The sequence below is a fragment of the Cetorhinus maximus genome, chromosome 6, assembly GCF_964194155.1.
Source record: "Cetorhinus maximus chromosome 6, sCetMax3.hap1.1, whole genome shotgun sequence".
Taxonomy (NCBI): Eukaryota; Metazoa; Chordata; class Chondrichthyes; order Lamniformes; family Cetorhinidae; genus Cetorhinus; species Cetorhinus maximus.
Genome location: NC_135884.1, coordinates 89,896,582 through 89,918,864, shown reverse-complemented (window position 1 = coordinate 89,918,864; position 22,283 = coordinate 89,896,582). Strand labels below are relative to the sequence as shown.

At 45.9% G+C, this 22,283-nt stretch overlaps 1 protein-coding gene across 13 annotated transcripts in view; it reads left to right on the top strand.

Moving 5' to 3' along the window:
* The window catches only part of ndrg4 (NDRG family member 4), a 192,462-nt gene that overhangs the window by 127,797 nt on the left and 42,382 nt on the right, over nucleotides 1-22,283 (top strand). For all 13 annotated transcript variants that reach the window (XM_078544011.1, XM_078544015.1, XM_078544010.1 and 10 more), the window contains 3 exons: nucleotides 12,774-12,894; nucleotides 14,739-14,801; nucleotides 21,562-21,622. In XM_078544011.1, coding sequence (XP_078400137.1) covers nucleotides 12,774-12,894; nucleotides 14,739-14,801; nucleotides 21,562-21,622 — 245 coding nt within the window. The remainder of the gene's footprint in view (nucleotides 1-12,773; nucleotides 12,895-14,738; nucleotides 14,802-21,561; nucleotides 21,623-22,283) is intronic.

Here is a 22,283-nt window from a genome sequence, read left to right as displayed (position 1 = left end):
ATATTCCGAAGCAGACCAAGACATCAACGGAGATCTCTCACCTCCCGTGAGTTGCTTTGCGGTGGAGCCATGTCCATGAGAATCCATCCAGCATGCAATGCACGTGTTCCTCCAGGGTTCAGTAGCTGTAGGGCTCCAACATCTTCCGCTTCTCAGATGTCTGCGATCTGAGCAAGGCCCTAAGGTAAGTCGCGACTTCTGCACATCACACTTGTCCAGACATGTTCTGGGCTGGCATGTTTTCCCACTGGCTAAATGGTGTGGGGGGACGATTCCGGTCAGGGCTTACTTTGCAACCCATTAGTGGGATACAAAGCGGGTTCACACTGGCCACCAGTGGGATTCGCGTCCACCATGGCAGATACTATTGGATGCTCCTGCTGTAGTTTCACGCTGGAATGAAACCGATTTTTGGCCTTCTCGCTTTATTGTACTCCACTGCCCGTCATGACGTCCAACGGGGCTGGAAAATTCTGGCCACAGGATGAAGTTCTGCTCTGCTTCTACCTATCTTTGGAATGACTGAAGGTACACCAGGGATAACAACTGAAGATAGCTATTTATCCAATTTCCCTGGAACTACTCTCCCCACTGTGAGATGCATGGATTTTGAATCAGAAAATGTGCAAGGACCTTTGCTTGAAGTTATGCTATGAAATAATAGTGCAAGAACACTCTGCATCTCCACTGAAATTCCTCTTCCTACTATTTTAACTGAGGTGTTCACCCATTTATTTTGAAAAGCTCTCTCTCTCTCACACACACACACACGCGCTCCCTCTCTCTCTCTCACATATACTCTCTCACATAAACACACTCACTCACTCACTCTCTCACACTCGCTCACTCTTTCACACAAACACTCACTCTCTCACACACACACACTCCTTCGCACACAGACTATTCACTCACACACACACACAGACACACTTATTCTCCCACTCTCTCACTCACACACACACACCACACACACTCACCCCCTCCCTCTCGCGCTCACACACAGGCACACACACACACATATGGACACATGGACACACACACACGCACTCTCTTCCTCTGTCTCACACTTTCACACATGCACTCACTCACACACACACTCATTCAATCTCAGACAGACTCACTCACTTTCACACACCCTGTCTCTCACACGCACATATTCATTCACTCTCTCTCTCTCTCACTCTGTCTCACTCACACTCTGTCTCACTCACACTCTGTCTCACACACACTCTGTCTCACACACCCACTGTCTCACACATGCGCTCACTCTCTCAAATACACACTCCCTCTCTCTCAAGCACTCGTTCTCTCTGTCACACTCACTCACTCATACTCTGTCTCGCACACACACTCACACACGCACTCACTCACTCTCTCACACACTCACCTGCTCTCACACACACTGACTCACTCTCTCACACACACTCTCTCTTACACACAGGCACCCACTCTCTCTCACACACACACACACTCACTCACTCTCTCACACACACACACTCTCTCACATACTCATTCACGCATGCGCTCGCTCTCTCACACATGCACTCACTCACTCTCTCTCACACTCACAAAAAAACTGTCACTCACTCACTCGCGCTCTCTCTCACGCACACACACACACACACACACACACTCACACTTAGGCTCACTCACCCTCTCTCACGCACACAGGCTCACTCTCTCTCACACACACACTCTCTCACACACACACTCTCTCACACACACACTCTCTCACACACACTGTCTCACAGACACACGCACTAACTCTCTAGTCACTCACTAACTCTCACAAAAAACTCTGTCACTCACTAACTCATTCATTCACTCTCTCACACAGACGTACTCACTGTCTCACACACACTGACGCACTCACACACACTAACTCTCTCATGCACGCACTCATTCTCTCTCAAGCACTCACTGTCTCTGTCACACTCGCTCACTCACTCACACTCTCTATCTCACACATGCACTCATTCACTCTCACATACGTGCACACACACTCTCTCACACACACTTCCTTACTCACTCACTCACACTCTCTCTCTCTCTCACACTCACTCACATACACAGACTATTTTCTCTCTCACAAACCCTCTCTCTCTCATGCACGCACTCTGACTCTCTTTCTCACATGTGCTCACTCTCTCACACATACCCTCTCACACATGCTCACTAATTCACTCTCACACACACCCTTTCACTCACTCTCACATACACACTCTCACTCACTCACTCTCTCACACACACACTCACCCTCTCACATACTCACTCTTTCACACAGACACACTCACTCTCTAACACTGACTCACTCTCTCACACACACACTCTCTCTCACTCTCTCACATACTCACTCACTCACTCTCGCACACACTCACTCACACTCTTTCTTTCTCTCACACACTCACTCTCACTCACACACACACTCTTACGCACACTCCCTCTTATACTCACTCTCACACACACATGCACTCACTCACGTAGTAACTCTCTCTGTCACACTCACTCACTCACTCTCCCTCTGACACACACACTCTCTAACACATACACTCTCTAACACATGCACTCATTCACTCTCTGACACACGTGCACTCATCAACTCTCACACACACGCAATCACTCTCTGTCTCTCACACATGCGCGCGCACTCACTCTCTCACACACACATTCACTCTCGCACACACTCACTCACACTCACGCACTGACACACACTTTCACACACACACTAACTCTCTAGTCACTTTCTCACTGACTCACAAAAAACTCTGTCACACACTAACTCACTCACTCTCACATACACACTCTCACTCACTCACTCTCTCACACACACACTCACTCTCTCTCTCACATACTCACTCTTTCACACAGACACACTCACTCTCTAACACTGACTCACTCTCACACACACACTCTCTCTCTCTCTCTCACATACTCACACTCTCGCACACACTCACACTCTTTCTCTCTCTCACACACTCACTCTCACTCTCTCTCACGCTCACTCACACACACACACTCTCACGCACACTCCCTCTTATACTCACACTCTCACACACACATGCACTCACTCACGTAGTAACTGTCTCTGTCACACTCACTCACTCACTCTCCCTCTATCTGACACACACACTCTCTAACACATACACTCTCTAACACATGCACTCATTCACTCTCTGACACACGTGCACTCACCAACTCTCACACACACGCAATCACTCTCTGTCTCTCACACATGCGCGCGCACTCACTCTCACACACACATTCACTCTCGCACACACTCACACACTCATGCACTCACACACTTTCACACACGCACTAACTCTCTAGTCACTTTCTCACTGACTCACAAAAAACTCTGTCACACACTAACTCACTCACTCTCACACAGATGCACTCACTTTCTCACACACACTGACTCACACACACACACTAACTCTCTCACACGCACGCACTCATTCTCTCTCAAGCACTCTGTCTCTGTCACACTCGCTCACTCACTCACACTCTCTATCTCACACATGCACTCATTCACTCTCACACACACGCACACACACTCTCTCTCACACACACACTCCCTCACTCACTCACTCACACTCTCTCTCTCTCACACTCACTCACTCTCTCACATACACAGACTATTTTCTCTCTCACAAACCCTCTCTCATGCACGCACTCTGACTCTCTGTCTCACATGTGCTCACTCTCTCACACACACACTCACCCTCTCACACATGCTCACTGATTCACTCTCACACACACTCTTTCACTCATTCTCACATACACACACTCACTCACTCTCTCTCACACACACACTCACTCTGTCACACACACACACTCTCTCACATACTCTTTCACACAGACACACTCACTCTCTAACACTGACTCACTCTCTCTCACACACACACTCTCTCACACTCTCTCTCACATACTCACTCTCGCACACACTCACTCTCTCTCACACACACTCACTCTCTCTCACTCTCTCTCTTACTCTCACTCTCTCACTCACACACACACACACTCACTCTCACACACACTCCCTCTCTTATACTCACTCCCTCACACACACATGCATTCACTCACGTAGTAACTCTGTCTGTCACACTCACTCACTCACTCACTCTCCCTCTATCTGACACACACACACTCTAACACACACTCTCTAACACATGCACTCATTCACACTCTGACACACATGCACTCACTCTCACACACACGCAATCACTGTCTCTCACACATGCGCGCACACTCACTCTCACACACACATTCACTCTCGCACACACTCACTCACACTCACCCACTCTCACACACTCACTCATTCACTCTCTCACACACACTCTCTCTGTCTCACACACACACTCTCTCACACCCAGACTCTGTCATGCATACTCTCACACTCACACTCTCTCTGTCAGACGCACACAAACACACACACACTCACTTTCTCCCTCACATACACACACACACACTCACTTTCTCTCTCTCTCTCACACACACACACTCACTCTCCCACTCACTCACTCACACACACACACTCACTCTCCCACTCACTCACTCACGCACACTATTGCACACACACTTTCTCTCTCGCTCACATACACTCTCACATACACACTCACACACACACACTCTCACTCCCACACACACTCACTCACACAGACACACGCACTCATTCTCTCTCACATACATACACTCTCTCTCTCCCCCCCACACACACACGCACTCACTCACTCACTCTCTCACACACATGAGCTCACTCACTCTCACACACTCACTCTCCCTGTCACACTCACTCTGTCTCACACACACACTCTCTCACGCATGCACTCACTCTCACACACACACACATGCTCACTCATTCACTCTCACATGCACTCACTCAATCACTCAGTCTCTCACACACACACTCCCTCTCTCACTCACACCAACTCACACACGTGCTCATTCACTCTCTCATACGTGCATTCTCTCACACATGCACACGCATTCATTCACTTACTCTCTCACAAACACACACTCACTCACTCTCTCACACACACACTCCCTCACTCACACACCAACTCACACACGCGCTGATTCACTCTCTCACACGTGCATTCTCTCACACATGCACACGCATTCATTCACTTACTCTCTCACAAACACACACTCACTCACTCTCTCACACACACACTCCCTCACTCACACACCAACTCACACACGCGCTCATTCACTCTCACACGTGCATTCTCTCACACATGCACACGCATTCATTCACTTACTCTCTCACAAACACACACTCACTCAGTCACTCACTCTCTCTCACACACACATTCTCACAAATAAGCTCTCTCTGTCAGACACTCACTCTCTCACACACACACTCCCTCTCTCTCAAGTACTCAATCTCTCTGTCACACTCACTCACTCATACTCTATCTCACACACACACTCTCGTACATGCACTCACACACGCTCACTCATTCACTCTCACGCTTACTCACTCTCTGACACACACGCACTCACTCGCTCTCACACACATGCACTCACTCAAACTCTCACTCATTCACAGAATCACAGTGCAGAAGAGGCCCTTCGGCCCATCGGGTCTGCACCGACACATGAGAAACACCTGACCTATCTATCTAATCCCATTTACCAGCACTTGGCCCATAGCTTTGAATGTTATGACGTGCCAAGTGCTCATCCAGGTACTTTTTAAAGGATGTGAGGCAACCTGCCTCCACCACCCTCCCAGGCAGTGAATTCCAGACCGTCACCACCCTCTGGGTAAAAAAGTTTTTCCTCACATCCCCCCATAACCTCCTGCCCCTCACCTTGCACTTATGCCCCCTTGTGACTGACCCTTCAACTAAGGGGAACAGCTGCTCCCTATTCACCCTGTCCATGCCCCTCATAATCTTGTACACCTTGATCAGTTTGCCCCTCAGTCTTCTCTGCTCCAAAGAAAACAACCCAAGTCTATCCAACCTCTCTTCATAACTTAAATGTTTCATCCCAGGCAACATACTGGTGAATCTCCTCTGCACCCCCTCCAGTGCAATCACATCCTTCCTATAATGTGGCGACCAGAATTGCACACAGTACTCCAGCTGTGGCCTCACCAAGGTTCTATACAACTCCAACATGACCTCCCTACTTTTGTAATCTATGCCTCGATTGATAAAGGCAAGTGTCCCATATGCCTTTTTCACAGCCCCACTAACATGCCCCTCTGCCTTCAGAGATCTATGGAGACACACACCAAGGTCCCTTTGTTCCTCAGAACTTCCTAGTGTCATGCCGTTCATTGAATACTTCCTTGTCAAATTACTCCTTCCAAAGTGTAACACCTCACACTTTTCAGGGTTAAATTCCATCTGCCACTTATCTGCCCATTTGACCATCCCGTCTATATCTTCCTGTAGCCCAAGACACTCAACCTCACTGTTAACCACCCGGCCAATCTTTGTGTCATCCGCAAACTTACTAATCCTACCCCCCACATAGCCATCTATGTCGTTTATATAAATGACGAATAATAGGGGACCCAGCACAGATCCCTGTGGTACGCCACTGGACACTGGCTTCCAGTCACAGAAACACCCTTCTGTCATCACTCTCTGTCTCCTACAACCAAGCCAATTTTGAATCCACCTTATCAAATTACCCTGTATCCCATGTGCCTTTGCCTTCTTTATAAGTCTCCCATGTGGGACCTTGTCAAAGGCTTTTCTGAAATCCATATAAACTACATCAACTGCACTACCCTCATCCACACACCTGGTGTTAGGCATGACCTCCCTCTGACAAAGCCATGCTGACTATCCCTAATGAAACCTTGCCTCTCCAAGTGGAGATAGATTCTCTCCTTCACAATTTTCTCCAATAGTTTCCCTACCACTGACGTGAGACTCACTGGCCTCACTCACTCACTCTCTCTCTCTCTCTCACACACGCACTCACTCTCTCTCTCTCTCTCTCACACACTCACTCAGTCACACATGCACTCACTCAATCACACTCACTCACTCTCTCACACACACACACTCACTCCCTCTTTCACACATACACTCACACTCTTTCACATACACGCACTGGCTCACTCACTCTCACACACAGTCACTCACTGTCATACACACATATTCTCACACATGCTCACTCATTCACTCTGTCTCACACACACACTCTCTCTCTCTCTCTCTCTCACACACACACACAAACACACACACACCCACTCTCATACATTCTCACTCTCTCACACATACTCACTCTCTCACACACACTCACTCTCTCACACACACACACTCACACACACACACACACTCATTCCCACATACACACACACTCTCTCACACACTGGCACACACTTTCTCTCGCGCGCACGCATTCACTCACTGACACACAAGCACTCACTCACTCTCACATACGCACTCACTCACTCACTCTGTCACACACACACTCTCTCACACACACTCACTCATTCTCACACACACACACTCACTCCCTCTTTCACACATACACTCACACTCTTTCACATTCACGCACTGGCTCACTCACTCTCTCACACACAGTCACTCACCGTCATGCACACCTACTCTCACACACGCTCACTCATTCACTCTCTCACACACTCTCTCACTCACACACACACACACGCACACACTCACTCTCGCACACACTCACTCTTGCACACACTCACTCTCGCGCACACACACTCTCTCATTCCCACATACACACACACTCACACACACTGGCACACTCTCTCGCGCACACGCATTCACTCACTCTCGCACACACTCACTCTCTCGCACACACTCACTCTCTCACACACACACACTCTCTCGCACACACTCACTCTCTCACACACACACACTCTCACACACACACACTCTCATTCCCACATACACACACACTCTCTCACACACTGGCACACTCTTTCTCTCGCGCACACGCATTCACTCACTGACACACAAGCACTCACTCACTCTCACACACGCACTCACTCACTCTGTCACACACACTCTCTCACTCACACTCACTCACTCTCTCTCACACACACCCTCACTCCCTCTTTCACACATACACTCACACTCTTTCACCTTCACGCACTCTCACTCACTCTCTCACACAGTCAGTCACCGTCATGCACACCTACTCTCACACATGCTCACTCATTCACTCTCTCTCTTACACACACTCTCTCTCACTCACACACACACGCACACACGCACTCTCTCGCACACACTCACTCTCGCACACACTCACTCTTGCACACACTCACTCTCGCACACACGCACTCTCGCACACACTCACTCTCGCGCCCACACACTCTCGCGCACACACACTCTCGCGCACACACACACACTCTCATTCCCACATACACACACACTCTCTCACACTCAGGCACACTCACTCTCTCGCACACACACATTCATTCACTGACACACAAGCACTCACTCTCACACATGCACTCACTCACTCATTCTCTGTCACACACTTTCACTCACACTCACTCACTCTCTCTCACATTCACTCACTCACACTCACTATCACACACGCACACTCTCTCACATGCCCTCAATCATGCACTCACTCATTCACTCACTCTCTCACACACACTTACTCACTCTCTCACGCATGCACTCATTCACCCTCTCTCTCACACACACTCATTCACTCTCACATACACTCACTCTCTCTCACACAGGCTCACTCATTCTCACACACGCACTCATTTTCTCTCACACACTCACTCTCTCTGTCACACTCACTCACACACTCTCCCTGTCTCTCTCACACATGCACTCACACACTCTCTCACACACGCACTCACTCACTCACTCGCACACACTCACTCTCTCTCGCATACACTCACTCTCTCACGCGGTCACACTCACTCACACTCACTCACACACTCTCTCTTTCTCACACACACACACACTCTCTCTCTCTCTCGCTCACTCACTCGCACACACTCACTCACACACACACTCTCTGTCACACATGCTCACTCAATTCAGTCTCTCACTCACTCATTCTCATACTCACATTCTCTCTTACTCTCTCACACATACTCACTTGCTCTCGCACACCCAGACACTCTCTCTCACACACACACACACACTCACACTCACTCACATGATCACTCACTCTCTCTTGTGCTAACTCTCTCCCACACATGCGCTCATTCACTCTCATACATGCACTCACTATGTCTCACACATGCACTCACTCTCGCACACACGCTCACTTTCTCTCACGCGCTCACTCTCTCTATCACACTCACTGACTCACTCACTCACAGTCTCTCTGTCTCTCTCACACACTCATTCACGCAGTCACTCTCTCTGTCACACTCACTCACTCACACTCTCTCTGTCTCACACATACATTCTCTCACACATGCACTCGTGCACTCGCTCGCTCTCTCACACACACTCAATCTCTATCTCTCACACACACTCAATCTCTCTCTCTCACACACACTCTCTCTCTCTCACACACACACTCACTTGCTCTCGCACACACTCATGCACTCTCACACACACACTCTCTCACACATGCTCAGTCAATTCACTGTCTCACACTCACTCTCTCATACTCACACACTCTCTCTCTCACACACTCACTCACTCACTCACTCACTCACTCACTCACTCACTCACTCACTCACTCCATCACACACACGCGTGCGCTCACTCATGCACTCACTCTCTCATACTCACTCACTACTCACACTCACTCACTCACATGCTCACTCGCACATGCACTCTCTCTCACACATGCTCACTCATTCAATCTCTCACAATCACTCACTCTCACACACACATTCACACTCACTCCCTCTCTCACACACACTCGCACTCACTCACTCTCTCACATACATTCACTCACTCACACTCTCTCATGCACACTCGTGCACACACTCACTCACGTACACACTCACATACATACCGACACACTATCTCACACACGCACACTCACTCTCTCACACACACTCTCTCATTCTCACACACACACTCTCTCACACACGCTCACTCATTCACACTCTCACACTCACTCACTCTCACACACATACACTCACTCACTCACTCACTTAGTCTCTCTTACACACACAGATGATATTAAGCTGGTATGGTCCTGTATGGTGTACTGGTAAGAAAGTGGCGAAGCATTCATTACACATGTAATGTGTGTGAGTTAATATTGCTCTTTGCTGTGTTGCTCTTGTAGCCATAATATAAGAGCTCATAGCCCAAGGCCAATTAAAGACCACTTGACCCTTCATCATCACTTACATCATTTATTTCCCTGGCTGATTTTCCTCCCTGCAGTAATTCCCACCTCTGTGGTACAGATGAAAATCTACCCAAGATACTTCCACCTGATGCTCCTTTGTACTGCGAAATAATTGCAGCTCAAGGATTAAAGTACCTGCGTGAAATTCTTCCGCTCACTAACACGGGGAGAAAATCCTCATTTATTCAAAGGATTAAAATTATTGACCGTGGTAATGACGGAGGAACTTTAATTTCTTTCCTTTGGGATCCTGCTCTCCACACCTTTAACTGAGGCTATAACCCATTTCTTTTGATTAGCTGATGCCTGCTTTGAAATATTGGAGAGAGGAACATCATTCAAATCTTTACATCCTCCATCCAGCAGGATTTCCATGCGTAATTGATTAATTCATTTGAGACTATATTGGAGGCAGCAATTTCTGATGAATGATTCCAAGCGTCCATGTGCAATTGGTCCGCACCGTATTTGCAATATCTACTTGCATATAGTAGATTTACTTGCTAGACCTTACATTCATCAGCTTCAGTGTCGGCTCTTACTTACCTTGAAGACATTTTGTGAGCGCAGCTTTTTCTGTATATTGTAATATTGCAACTGCTGAATCATGTGCTCAGATGATCAAACCTGCATCCAAAACTACATGGATCTGTGGAATGCATTCTAGAACCTCATCAGACCTATATTTAGATGCACTGCTCTTACGATGCATCCTAACATTTTGTTTGACTTAAAAAATTGTTCCCCACACAATCTCAAAAGTAATAGTGACGGTTCTATCATTATTCACAATTCCTCCCTACCATGCAAAAGGATCCATGAAGTTAAGTGTCTAGGAGTGGAGGTGGGAAGGGGGGTTGCGACATGACCACACATGTAAGAAATTTAAATTACTTTCACCCCTGCACACACACTCTCAAACTCACTCACTTACTCTCTCTCACACGCTCACACGCTTTCTCTCACTCACTCACACACACACTCACTCACTCATTTTCACACATACACTCACTCACTCACTTTCACACACACACACACACACACACTTTTACACACACACTCACTCACTTTCACACACATACATACATGCACTCTTACACACACTCACTCACATACACCCTATCTCTCTCTGATGTGCCCCTTAAAACATAATTCATTGACCAAACTTTTGGTCACCAGTCCCAATATTTCCTTTGTGGGTCAGTGATAAATTTTGTTTGATAACATTGCCATCAAGCGTCCTGTCATGTTTCACTGCATTAAAGGCATTATATAAATACAAGTCATTGTTAGTGGTGGTGCTGGTGAGATCATAGATTTAATTATCAAGATAATTTTAGCATTTTAATGCTTTACTTTTCAAGAGGATGTGACACAAATGGTGCCATAATAACTGTGTTAAACTATCTTATTTTACTTCAGAATAGTCAAGGTATATGGAGCAAAGGAAGTAAATAGAGTTGTGGTACAAATCTGCCGTGATCAAATAGGACAATGAAACAGGCTCAAGGGACTAAATTACCTATTCATGATCCTATTTTCTATGAAAGGGTCCTTTGTGAAATACCCTATCGTAAGACTTTGAGAATGGGCAACACACAGAGATAGTAACTTCTGCATTTAACCCAATTCCCAGTGGAAAACGATTCAACATAAAATGGCCATTACGGAAGTGACGACAGAGCAAGAATTGCTGAAGGATGGAGCCTCTGCATTCAGTTACTAATCTGTGCAACATCAAGTGGGCCAGGAGTTGGGCAAAGGGGAGGAACATCAAATGGGAGAATTATGACTCAGAAGCCCTTGATTCCGGTCAGATGTGTTTGTGCGCTTGCTGCCTGCATTTTGGAGACTTAAGAAACCGCTTAGCACTGGGAGCACAGTCTCAGGATAAGGGTCCAAATCATTTAGGACTGAGATGAGGAGAAATATTTCACTCAAAGGGTTGTGAACCTTTGGAATTCTCTGCCCGGGAGAGTTGTGGATGCTCCATCATTTGACTACACTTAAGGCTGGGATAGACAGATTTTTGATCTCTCAGGGAATTTAGGGATATGGGGAACTGGCAGGGAAGTGGAGTTGAAGCCCAAGATCAGCCATGTTCGTATTGAATGGTGGAGCAGACTTGTAGGGCCAAATGGTCCAATCCTGCTCCTATTTCTTGTGTTGTGTTCTTGTGACTTGAACCTTTTGGCTCTGAGGCAGGGACGCTACCACATTGAGCCACAAGACACCCAAAGTTTGATTTACCAACTGAAATATTGGAGAACTTTGGAATTAAATGCAGCTGTGGGAGGGGTGAATTATTGGGCTTCCACCTACTTTCTGTGGTATAGTGAGAGCTGCAGTTGTATGAAAATAAGGATGAAGTTATTGATTGTACTGGTCTTGTTTCGTCTGGTCCAGTATTACTGATCAAGTGCTGCTTTCAATCTTCTGGTACATTCTGGAACTGCCAATAGTAAAACCACCACTGACTTCCTTTTTTTCAGATAAACTCTGCTTCAATACATTCTTCAACTTTGAGGACATGCAGGAAATCACCAAGCATTTTGTAGTGTGCCATGTGGATGCTCCAGGCCAGCAGACAAATGCCTCACAGTTCCCTTCAGGGTGAGTCTCACTGACCTGTCATATCGATCCACATTAGCTTAAAATTCCTTATTCAGTCCCACAATATGGCCAGGATTTTCTGTTCATTGGGCGGGCCGGAAGTGGCCGGGAAATAGCCCGCCATCCATGATCGGCCCCCGACTGCGATTTCACGCTGGCTGGCCAATTAATGGCCAGCCAGCGTGAAACGCGCACTGAGACGCTCAGCGCTGCCGGGGTGGGGGCAGGAGGAGGGTGAGCATGGAAGTCTGCGCATGCATAAGGGAGCGCACTCTGAAAGCTCCCTGAGGGCACAGAACTGCCTCAGGGAACTGAAGAATTGGAGAAACGAAAATAAAGATTTTAAAGATGATATAAACATGTCTCCACATGTGAATCAGTCACATGAAGAGGCACATGTTTAAAAAGATGGTGAAAAATATTTAATGGATTTTTATTTACCGTTGAAAACCTCATCCATTCGTTAAAAATACAAAGGCTGCCTGGCCTATTTGCCTGCCCACCAACCGTAAGGAGCAGAAAATACAAATGAATTAATTGCTTAAAGGATTTAATAGGCCTCTTAGTTGTCGGTGGGCCCGCTGACCAAAAGATTGCAAAAGTGCACGATGACGCTGGGACACCCGCCCTACGTCATTGCACCTGATTTTACGCCCGATCGGGTCAGGCTCGCGCTTGATGAATGTAAAATCCTGCCCTATATAATAGTTGGAGTCTGGTCACAGTTCAAAACAGCCCAAACATCTCTGTCCAGGTTGTATATCATCCATGCCACTCAGTTAGATTCCAGCCAGTAACTTCCTCCAGGGTATCCATTATTCCACATGTCTGCCATCTGAACCCCTCAATTTGATACCAGCTTGTAACCCACCCTAAAATCCTTTATGTATATTAATTCTTGGGGTGTCATGGGCAAGACCTGGCATTTATTATCCATATCTGATTACCCTTGTGAAGGCGGTGGTGGGCCTTCTAGAACCGTTCCTGTGGCGAAAGCCCTCCCACAATGCTGATAGGTGAGGAGTTCCAGGATTTTGACCCAGCACTGACGAAGGAACAAGGATATATGAACACATCAGGATGATGTGTAATTTGGAGGGTAACTCAGAAATGATGGTGTTGCCATGGCATCTGCTGAGAACATTATTCTCCTGGATATATATTATTTTACATATATAAACTGTTTGAACCCTTTGATTAGGTTGCAGCCTATAATGGTAATAAATAATATAAAAATGGTCCCCCATTATTCTACATATAAAGCTTTTGATTAGAATACCAATTTGTAATTATTCACTGTCACTTTCTATACGCAATAGATTGTAAATTGAGTGCCTGTATCAATTGCAACTCCATCTACCTATTCAAGCATTGCCTCTGTTGCCTGTATGTGACACACTCTCCCATTTGCCATTGCTTGGTACTCTGTACGAGAGGTCACAAGGGTTAGTGAACTACGGTTTTTGAGCCTTGCAATATGCTGTTGGAAATGTGTGATGCCCAGTACCATACAGTAGGATTTCTGTGGGGTGGGGTTATGTCAATGTCCTACAGTAACTTTGGCAGAAGATCACTATATAACCTGGTGAAATAGCACTGATGGCTGTTTAAGCTGTTCCTCCAGGGTTTCTGCCAGTTATAGCAGGAGATCAGGAGAATTCTTGCAAAAATTCTATCCCTACCCACATCCCCATGTCTTTAACTTTTTGTCTCCCAGCATCTGTCATCTTTGTGATACACTGTTGTTGATTATATTGCCTCCATCTCCACCCTCTTATGCCATATCATATAAGGAAGGGTCTATCCCTCACTAACTGCTTTTATGTGCTGGATCCTTTACTCAGGTACCAGTTCCCGACCATGGACCAGCTGGCTGCCATGTTGCCAAGTGTAGTTCAGCACTTTGGGTGAGTTGTCCTATGTTAACTGTCTCCTAATGAACACTATATGCTAAGCATCGAATATCTAATGTTCCTATTTCTTATGTTCTAGTGTTATAATTAATACTACAGGCTGGATATGGAGATGCTGGCGAGTTGTGGGGGGTCAGTGGGTGTGCCTGGTTTGTCGCCGGGAAACCTGAAAGAATGGGGTTGGGGGAGGAAAATTAGAATTCAGAGCCAGGAAAAATTGGGGAGGCCAGAGCGGGGGTTGTCTGAGTATGGAACCACAAGGCAACATCAGGAAGGCCGGTGTCAGAGAAGATCAAGAGGACCTAAGTGGGGGAGATCATACGTTAGAGGCAGGTAGAAGGCTGGAGACAGGGAGGTTGGGGTCGGTTTGTGGGGGCTTGGTGTTAACCTATTGCGGGTGTTGATGAAGAAGTAAACTGGACCTAGCAGGTAAACGGAAAGACTCTTACCACCTGGATGCAGCAGTACTCACTTCCTTTTAGCCGCTGGGGTTCCTGAGGCCTATAAAACTCAGCCAGCCAGGACTAAATTTTAAAATGGTAGATAAATATGAGTCATACTGCCTCATTATAATATTTAAATTTCCAACCTGCCTCCTGTGAGCACGTTTGTTGCAACCGCAAAACTGGAAGTGGCTGGACTAAGGTTAGGATTCAGATTTTTGACATTTTAACTTCCCACCCGACCCACACCTGCCTGTTTTTGGCGGTTACAAATCCTCCCTATATGTTGCTAAGCACCCAGTTTCTTAAATAAACACTATGGCCTAGAAACAGGGCCATGTAAGTGCCACTTTTTCCAGTGCTAAGCGGCTTCTTAAGTCTCCAAAATGGCAGGCAGGACGTGAAAACACATCCCACTGGAATCAAGAGGTGCCAGGGTTCCCAACGATAATTCTCCCATTTGATGTTCCTCCCCTTTGCCCAACTCTTGACCCACTTGCACAGATTAGGAACTGAATGCAAAGAGGCTCCATCCTTAAGCAATTCATGCTCTGTCATCACTTCCGTAATGGCTATTTTGTATTGAATTGTTTTCCACTGGAAATTGTGTGTGGCTCATTCTCAAAGTCTTACGATAGGGTATTTCACATAGGACCCTTTCATAGAAAATAGGATCAGGAATAGGTAATTTAGTCCCTTGAGCCTGTTTCATTATCCTATTTGATCACAGCTGATTTGTACTACAATTCTATTTACTTCCTTTGCTCCATATACCTTGACTGTTCTGAAGTAAAATAAAATAGTTTAATACAGTTATTATGGCACCATTTGTGTCACATCCTCTTGAAAAGTAAAGCATTAAAAAGCTAAAATTATCTTATAATTAAATCTATGATCTCACCAGCACCACCACCAACGATAGAGATAAAAACAAAAAAACTACTGCGGATGCTGGAAATCCAAAACAAAAACAGAAATACCTGGAAAAATTCAACAGGTCTGGCAGCATCGGCGGAGAAGAAAAGAGTTGATGTTTCGAGTCCTCATGACCCTTCAACAGAACTGAGTAATATTAGGAGAGGGGTGAAATGTAAGCTGGTTTAAGTTGGGGGGGGTGGTGGGGGTGGGGGGAGAGAAGTTGAGTGGGGGGGGTGGTGGTTGTAGGGACAAGCAAGCAGTGATAGGAGCAGATAATCAAAAGATGTCACAGACAAAGGAACAAAGAGGTGTTGAAGGTGGTGATATTATCTAAACGAATGTGCTAATTAAGAATGGATGGCAGGACACTCAAGGTACAGCTCTAGTGGGGGTGGGGTGGAAAGACTGACAGAGCATTACAGGCATAGATTTAAAAATAATGGAAATAGGTGGGAAAAGAAAAATCTATATAAATTATTGGAAAAAACAAAAGGGAGGGGGAAGAAATGGAAAGGGGTTGGGGATGGAGGAGGGAGTTCAAGATCTAAAGTTGTTGAATTCAATATTCAGTCCGGAAGGCTGTAAAGTGCCTAGTCGGAAGATGAGGTGCTGTTCCTCCAGTTTGCGTTGGGCTTCACTGGAACAATGCAGCAAGCCAAGGACAGACATGTGGGCAAGAGAGCAGAGTGGAGTGTTAAAATTCGTTGCTCCCAAAGCGGTCTCCTCTACATTAGAGAGAGCAAACGTAAACTGGGCGACCGCTTTGCAGAACACCTGCGGCCTGTCCGCAAGAAAGACCCAAACTCCCTGTCGCTTGCCATTTTAACACTCCACCCTGTTCTTTTGCCCACATGTCTGTCCTTGGCTTGCTGCATCGTTCCAGTGAAGCCCAACGCAAACTGGAGGAACAGCACCTCATCTTCTGACTAGGCACTTTACAGCCTTCCGGACTGAATATTGAATTCAACAACTTTAGATCTTGAACTCCCTCCTCCATCCCCAACCCCTTTCCGTTTCTTCCCCCTCCCTTTTGTTTTTTCCAATAATTTATATAGATTTTTCTTTTCCCACCTATTTCCATTATTTTTAAATCTATACCTGTATTGCCCTGTCAGTCTTTCCACCCCACCCCCACTAGAGCTGTATCTTGAGTGTCCAGCCATCCATTCTTAATTAGCACATTCGTTTAGATAATATCACCACCTTCAACACCTCTTTGTTCCTTTGTCTGTGACATCTTTTGATTATCTGCTCCTATCACTGCTTGCTTGTCCCTACAACCACCCCCCCACCCCCCCAACTTCTCCCCCCGCTACCTTAAACCAGCTTATATTTCATCCTTCTCCTAATATTACTCAGTTCTGTTGAAGGGTCATGAGGACTCGAAACATCAACTCTTTTCTTCTCCGCCGATGCTGCCAGACCTGCTGAGTTTTTCCAGGTATTTCTGTTTTTGTTTTCCACCACCAACAATGACTTGTATTTAAATAATGCCTTTAATGCAGTGAAACATGACAGGACACTTGATGGCAATGTTATCAAACAAAGTATATCACTGACTCACAAAGGAAGTATTGGGGCAGGTGGCCAAAAGCTTGGTCAATGAATTAGGTTTTAAGGAGTATATTAAAGGAAAAAAAGGCAGAGCAGTTTAGGGAGGAAATTCCAGAGTTTAGGGCCTTAGTATCTGAAGGTACAGTTGCCAGTGATGGATTAAATAAAATTGGGAATGCACAAGAGGTTAGAATTAGGGAACTGCAAATATCTCAGAGGGTTATAAGGGTGGAGGGGATTACAGAGATCGTGAAGGTGCAAGGCCAGAGAGCTTCAACAGCAGATGAGCTGAGGCAGGGATGGCATTAGGCTATGTTACAGAGATGATAGTAGATGGTCTTCGTGATGGCAAGGAATGTTGTCAGAAACTCGCCTTGAGACAAATCTGACACCAATATACAAACCTCTCATTCAGCTTCAGACAGTGCCAGAAAGAAGTAGGAAGTCAGTAGCTAGGGAATGAAGTTTGTGGTGAGGACTGAAGACTACGGCTTCTCCAGTACTGGATGTTAGACAATCAGTATGAAAGTTTAGAGAGATTGGAGGAATCAAGAGAGTTGGTGGTGAGGTAGAGCTGAGTGTCGCCAGCATACATGTGGAAACTAATGCTGTGTTTTTGAATGATGTCGTTGAAGGGCAGCATGCAGATGAGAAATGGATGAGGGTCAAGTTTAGATTCTTAGGGGATACCAGAGGTAATGGCATGGGAGTGTGAGGAGAAATCACTGCAGGTAATTCGCTGGTTATGGCTTGATAGAGAAGAATGGAACCAGGCGAGGAGTTCCAGGAAAGTTGGGCATGGATTTGGGAGGTAACAATATGTTAAAGGACTTTGGAGAGTAAAAGGAGGATGGAGATATTGCCGGAAATTTGCAAGGACAGAGGGATTAAAGTTTTTTTTTTAAAGGAGAACAGTGATGATGGCAGATTTTGAGAGTGGAAGAGTACCTGAGGACATGAACTATTACAAATATCAGCTAACATGGAAGCCAGGAAAGGAAGTTGCATGGTCAGCATTTTAGTGGGAATAGGGCTGAGGGAGCAGAAGGTGACAAGGTGAATTTAGTGGGGCCAGGAGGAAAGACAGAAGAGAAACGAGAGAGATGCAAGTTTAGGGCTAGGGAATTGGGGAACTTTAGTTTGGCTCGCCAGGCTAGGGAAAGCGGCGGAGGTAGCTGATCAGGTGAGCTCAATCTTAATGTCAAAGAAGCCCTGGAGCTCCTTGCATGTTGTTGGAAGTGAGGGTGGATGAAACAGGGCAAAAGGGATTAAGAAGGCAGACTGCAATAGAGAAAAGAAACCTGGGGTTAGCTTTACATTCCAGGGTGATCCTGGAATAATGAGCAATTTTAACAGAGCAGAGCAGGCCCTGGTAGCTGATTTATGTTGCTCAACCAGATCTGCTGGTGATACCTTACATCATTTGCCCACCATATCTGTTCAGGACAGTGTTCCTTGGACTTAAAGAACTGGAGATAAGGGCTGTAAACAGAAGAAATGGCCACAGTGAGAGAGAGAGAGTGTAATGGTTTAATAGTGACAGAGCATCAAAGGTGGAGGTAAGGATGTGGTTGAGCAGATTGGTAGCTGCAGAAATGTCATGGTGAATAGAAAATCAAAGACTAGACAGTTGGGACCTTGAAACTGCTGTTGTAAGTGAATTGGGAGAGAGTTGTTTCCAGGGGCGGACACAGAAGGAAGCAGGTTTGGGAGGCAGAAGGGGGTTGTGAAAGGAGGGTGATACTAGAAGTGATCAAAGGTGGTCTCATTTTTAATTAACATGATGGGATTAGTGAGGCCAGCACATGATCAAGGGGAAGGTTGTGAATATTGACTGGGGAATTTTTATGAAGAGAGAGCTTAAGTGAGAATAGGACGGCAGTGAACTCAAGATTGAACATGATAAATTGAAATGGAGGTTGAAATCACCAATGATGAGAAGTTGTTTAGTGCAGAGGCCTAGGGAGAACAGCAATGAAGATGTCTCGGTGAGAAATTTTTATGATACTTGGGTGGGTAATAGAGGACAAGGTTTTAACTGAGAGGCAAGAAGGATGGAACAAGGTGAGGTGCTCAAAACTAGGAGAAAGTGCTAGTGGAGCAGGGGAGCAGACCAAGTTCACGAGAGAATGAATATCCTGGAGGGAGAAGCTAAGTGTCCTGAAAGCTTCAGTTGTCCTGGAATTCAGTCTTTTGGATGAGTGAATGCTGGATTTCCACCACCTTTTTTGAGAAAAAGTGCTTCCTAATTTTACACCTAAATGACCTGGCCCTAATTTTCAGATTATGCTCTCTAATCTGGTTTCCCCTACCAAAGGAAACTGTTTCTCTTATCTGCCTTATTGAACCCTTATGTCATTTTAAATAACTCAGATCACCATTCAAGGGAATACAGGCCATATTTATGCAATCTGTTCTCATAATTTACCCCTTTAAACTCTAGTATAATTTTCAGGAATCTGCACTGTAGCCACTCCAAGACAAATTTATCTTTCCTGATGTGCAATGCCAAAATTTGAATGCAGTTCCCCAGATAGGGCTTGGGTCCTATCATCTCGAGGTTATGAACTAAAATCTAGCCTGACTGAATTCAGCAAGCTGAATTTGAGTTCACAGCCTAGGTCAGTATTATCCCATTGTATTAGTCAGCATAGGTCCCAAGCTTCAGGGTTTCAAACATTTTAAGAACCTATCCATGTGTTTGCTGATGTAGAATCATAGAAAGTTTATGGCACAGAAAGAGGCCACTTGGCCCATCAAGTCTGCATCAACTGAAAAATAAGCCATCCAGCCTAATCCCACTTTCCAGCATTTGGTCTGTAGCCCTGCAGGTTTATGGCACTTCAGGTGCATATCCAGACACCTTGTAAATGAGTTGAGATTTTCTGCCTTCTCTGCCCTTTCAGGCAGTGAGTTCCAGACCCCTACAACCCTCTTGGTGAATTTTTTTTCCTCATCTCTCCTCTAATCCTTCTCCCAATCATTTTAAATCTATCTTCCCTAATTGCTGGCCTCTCTGCTAAACTAAATAGGCCCTTCACATCAACTCTATCCAGGCTCCTCACAATTTTGTACATCTCAATCAAACCTCCCCTTGGCCTCCTCTGTTCCAAGAAGAACAACCCAGCCTATTCAATCTTCCCTCGTAGCTGCAATTTTCCAGTCCTGGCAACATCCTCGTAAATCTCCTCCATACCCTCTCTCGTGCAGTTACATCCTTTCTTGTAATGAGGTGACCAGAACTGTACATAGTACTCATGTTGTGGCCTAAATAATGTTTTATATAGTCCCAGCATGGTCCAGGCTGCCTCCCCTCGGAGCCCATCCCACTGTAATTTTGCTGTTAATGGTCGTGCTTCTAGACATGCATATCGTGGTGGGAATTGCTGCCAGAACAAGAATTCCCACCCACAGTGACCGGAATCATATCCTTGGGTAGGAGTGGCACAGGGAAAGTTGCTAGGGTGAAATTGGATGGAATGAGGGGAGAGGTGAAGTGAAGGGAAGAGGATAAAATGTTTTCACTTGTCAAAGGTGCTTGTTTGAGGTTGGTGTGATGGACAAGTCCAGTTTGGGTCCACCCCTAGTGGTTACACTGGATTAGGTACAGACACACATGGTGCACAGGCTTGGTTGGATGCATGCCAGCATGATGGGAGGTCCACTTGAATACATGCCGTCATGGTGTGCAACCCAGATGGAAGTGTGTCTGCTATGCTAGGTGGTGGCCTGGTCATCCCACATTCAATCTTGGATGTATACAGACAGGGCAGACCAAGTTGTCCAGATGTTTCACATGATTTATTTGAACTTTAACATGTCATCTTATTTCCCTGTAGATTTAAAAGTGTTGTTGGGATCGGAGTGGGAGCTGGAGCCTATATCCTCGCCAAATTTGCTGTGAGTGTCTAAGCACTGCTTTGCAGCTGGAGTGACAGGCTTCAGGGATTCGTAAAATTCACTTAAAGTTAAATTATTGTTGTTTTATTTGTTCCACCCTTCCCCATCCCCACTTCCCAAACCCACCCCCCCACCACATTTCCTGCAGCCAGTTAAAGATTGAATACCACTGCCCTGATTAGGATTAATGAGTTTAGGAGTAATTGAGGATTGAACCTGTGCCGTTTCTGGTCTGCAGTGCTGAGTACAGGATATTATATTCAACAACAGACACATCAAGAGGAGGGATGACACTCTATTTGAAGAGGATAGGTCACTGTTAACTCTGTTTATCCTGTAGTGATACACTGCCAACTAGCCTGTTCTAGCCTGTGCTTGACACTCTTACAGCCCTATGTTATCCTGTGTGTCACACACTCCCAGCTGTGTGTTATCATGTTTATAACTCAATCCTAGAACTGTCAGTCTGTGTATAACATGTTGAGTTTTTGGAGTTGGAGAAGTTCTTCAGTTTGTTCTAGTTATGGGTTAGAGTTCTGGTGAGGGTCTGCTTCCTCACCTGAGCCAGTAAGCTTTCTCACTCGGATACTGACTGGCTCACTGGGCATTTTTGTCACATTCTGCTTGTTAAATTGTCTTTTATACCCCTTAACCAAAGCAT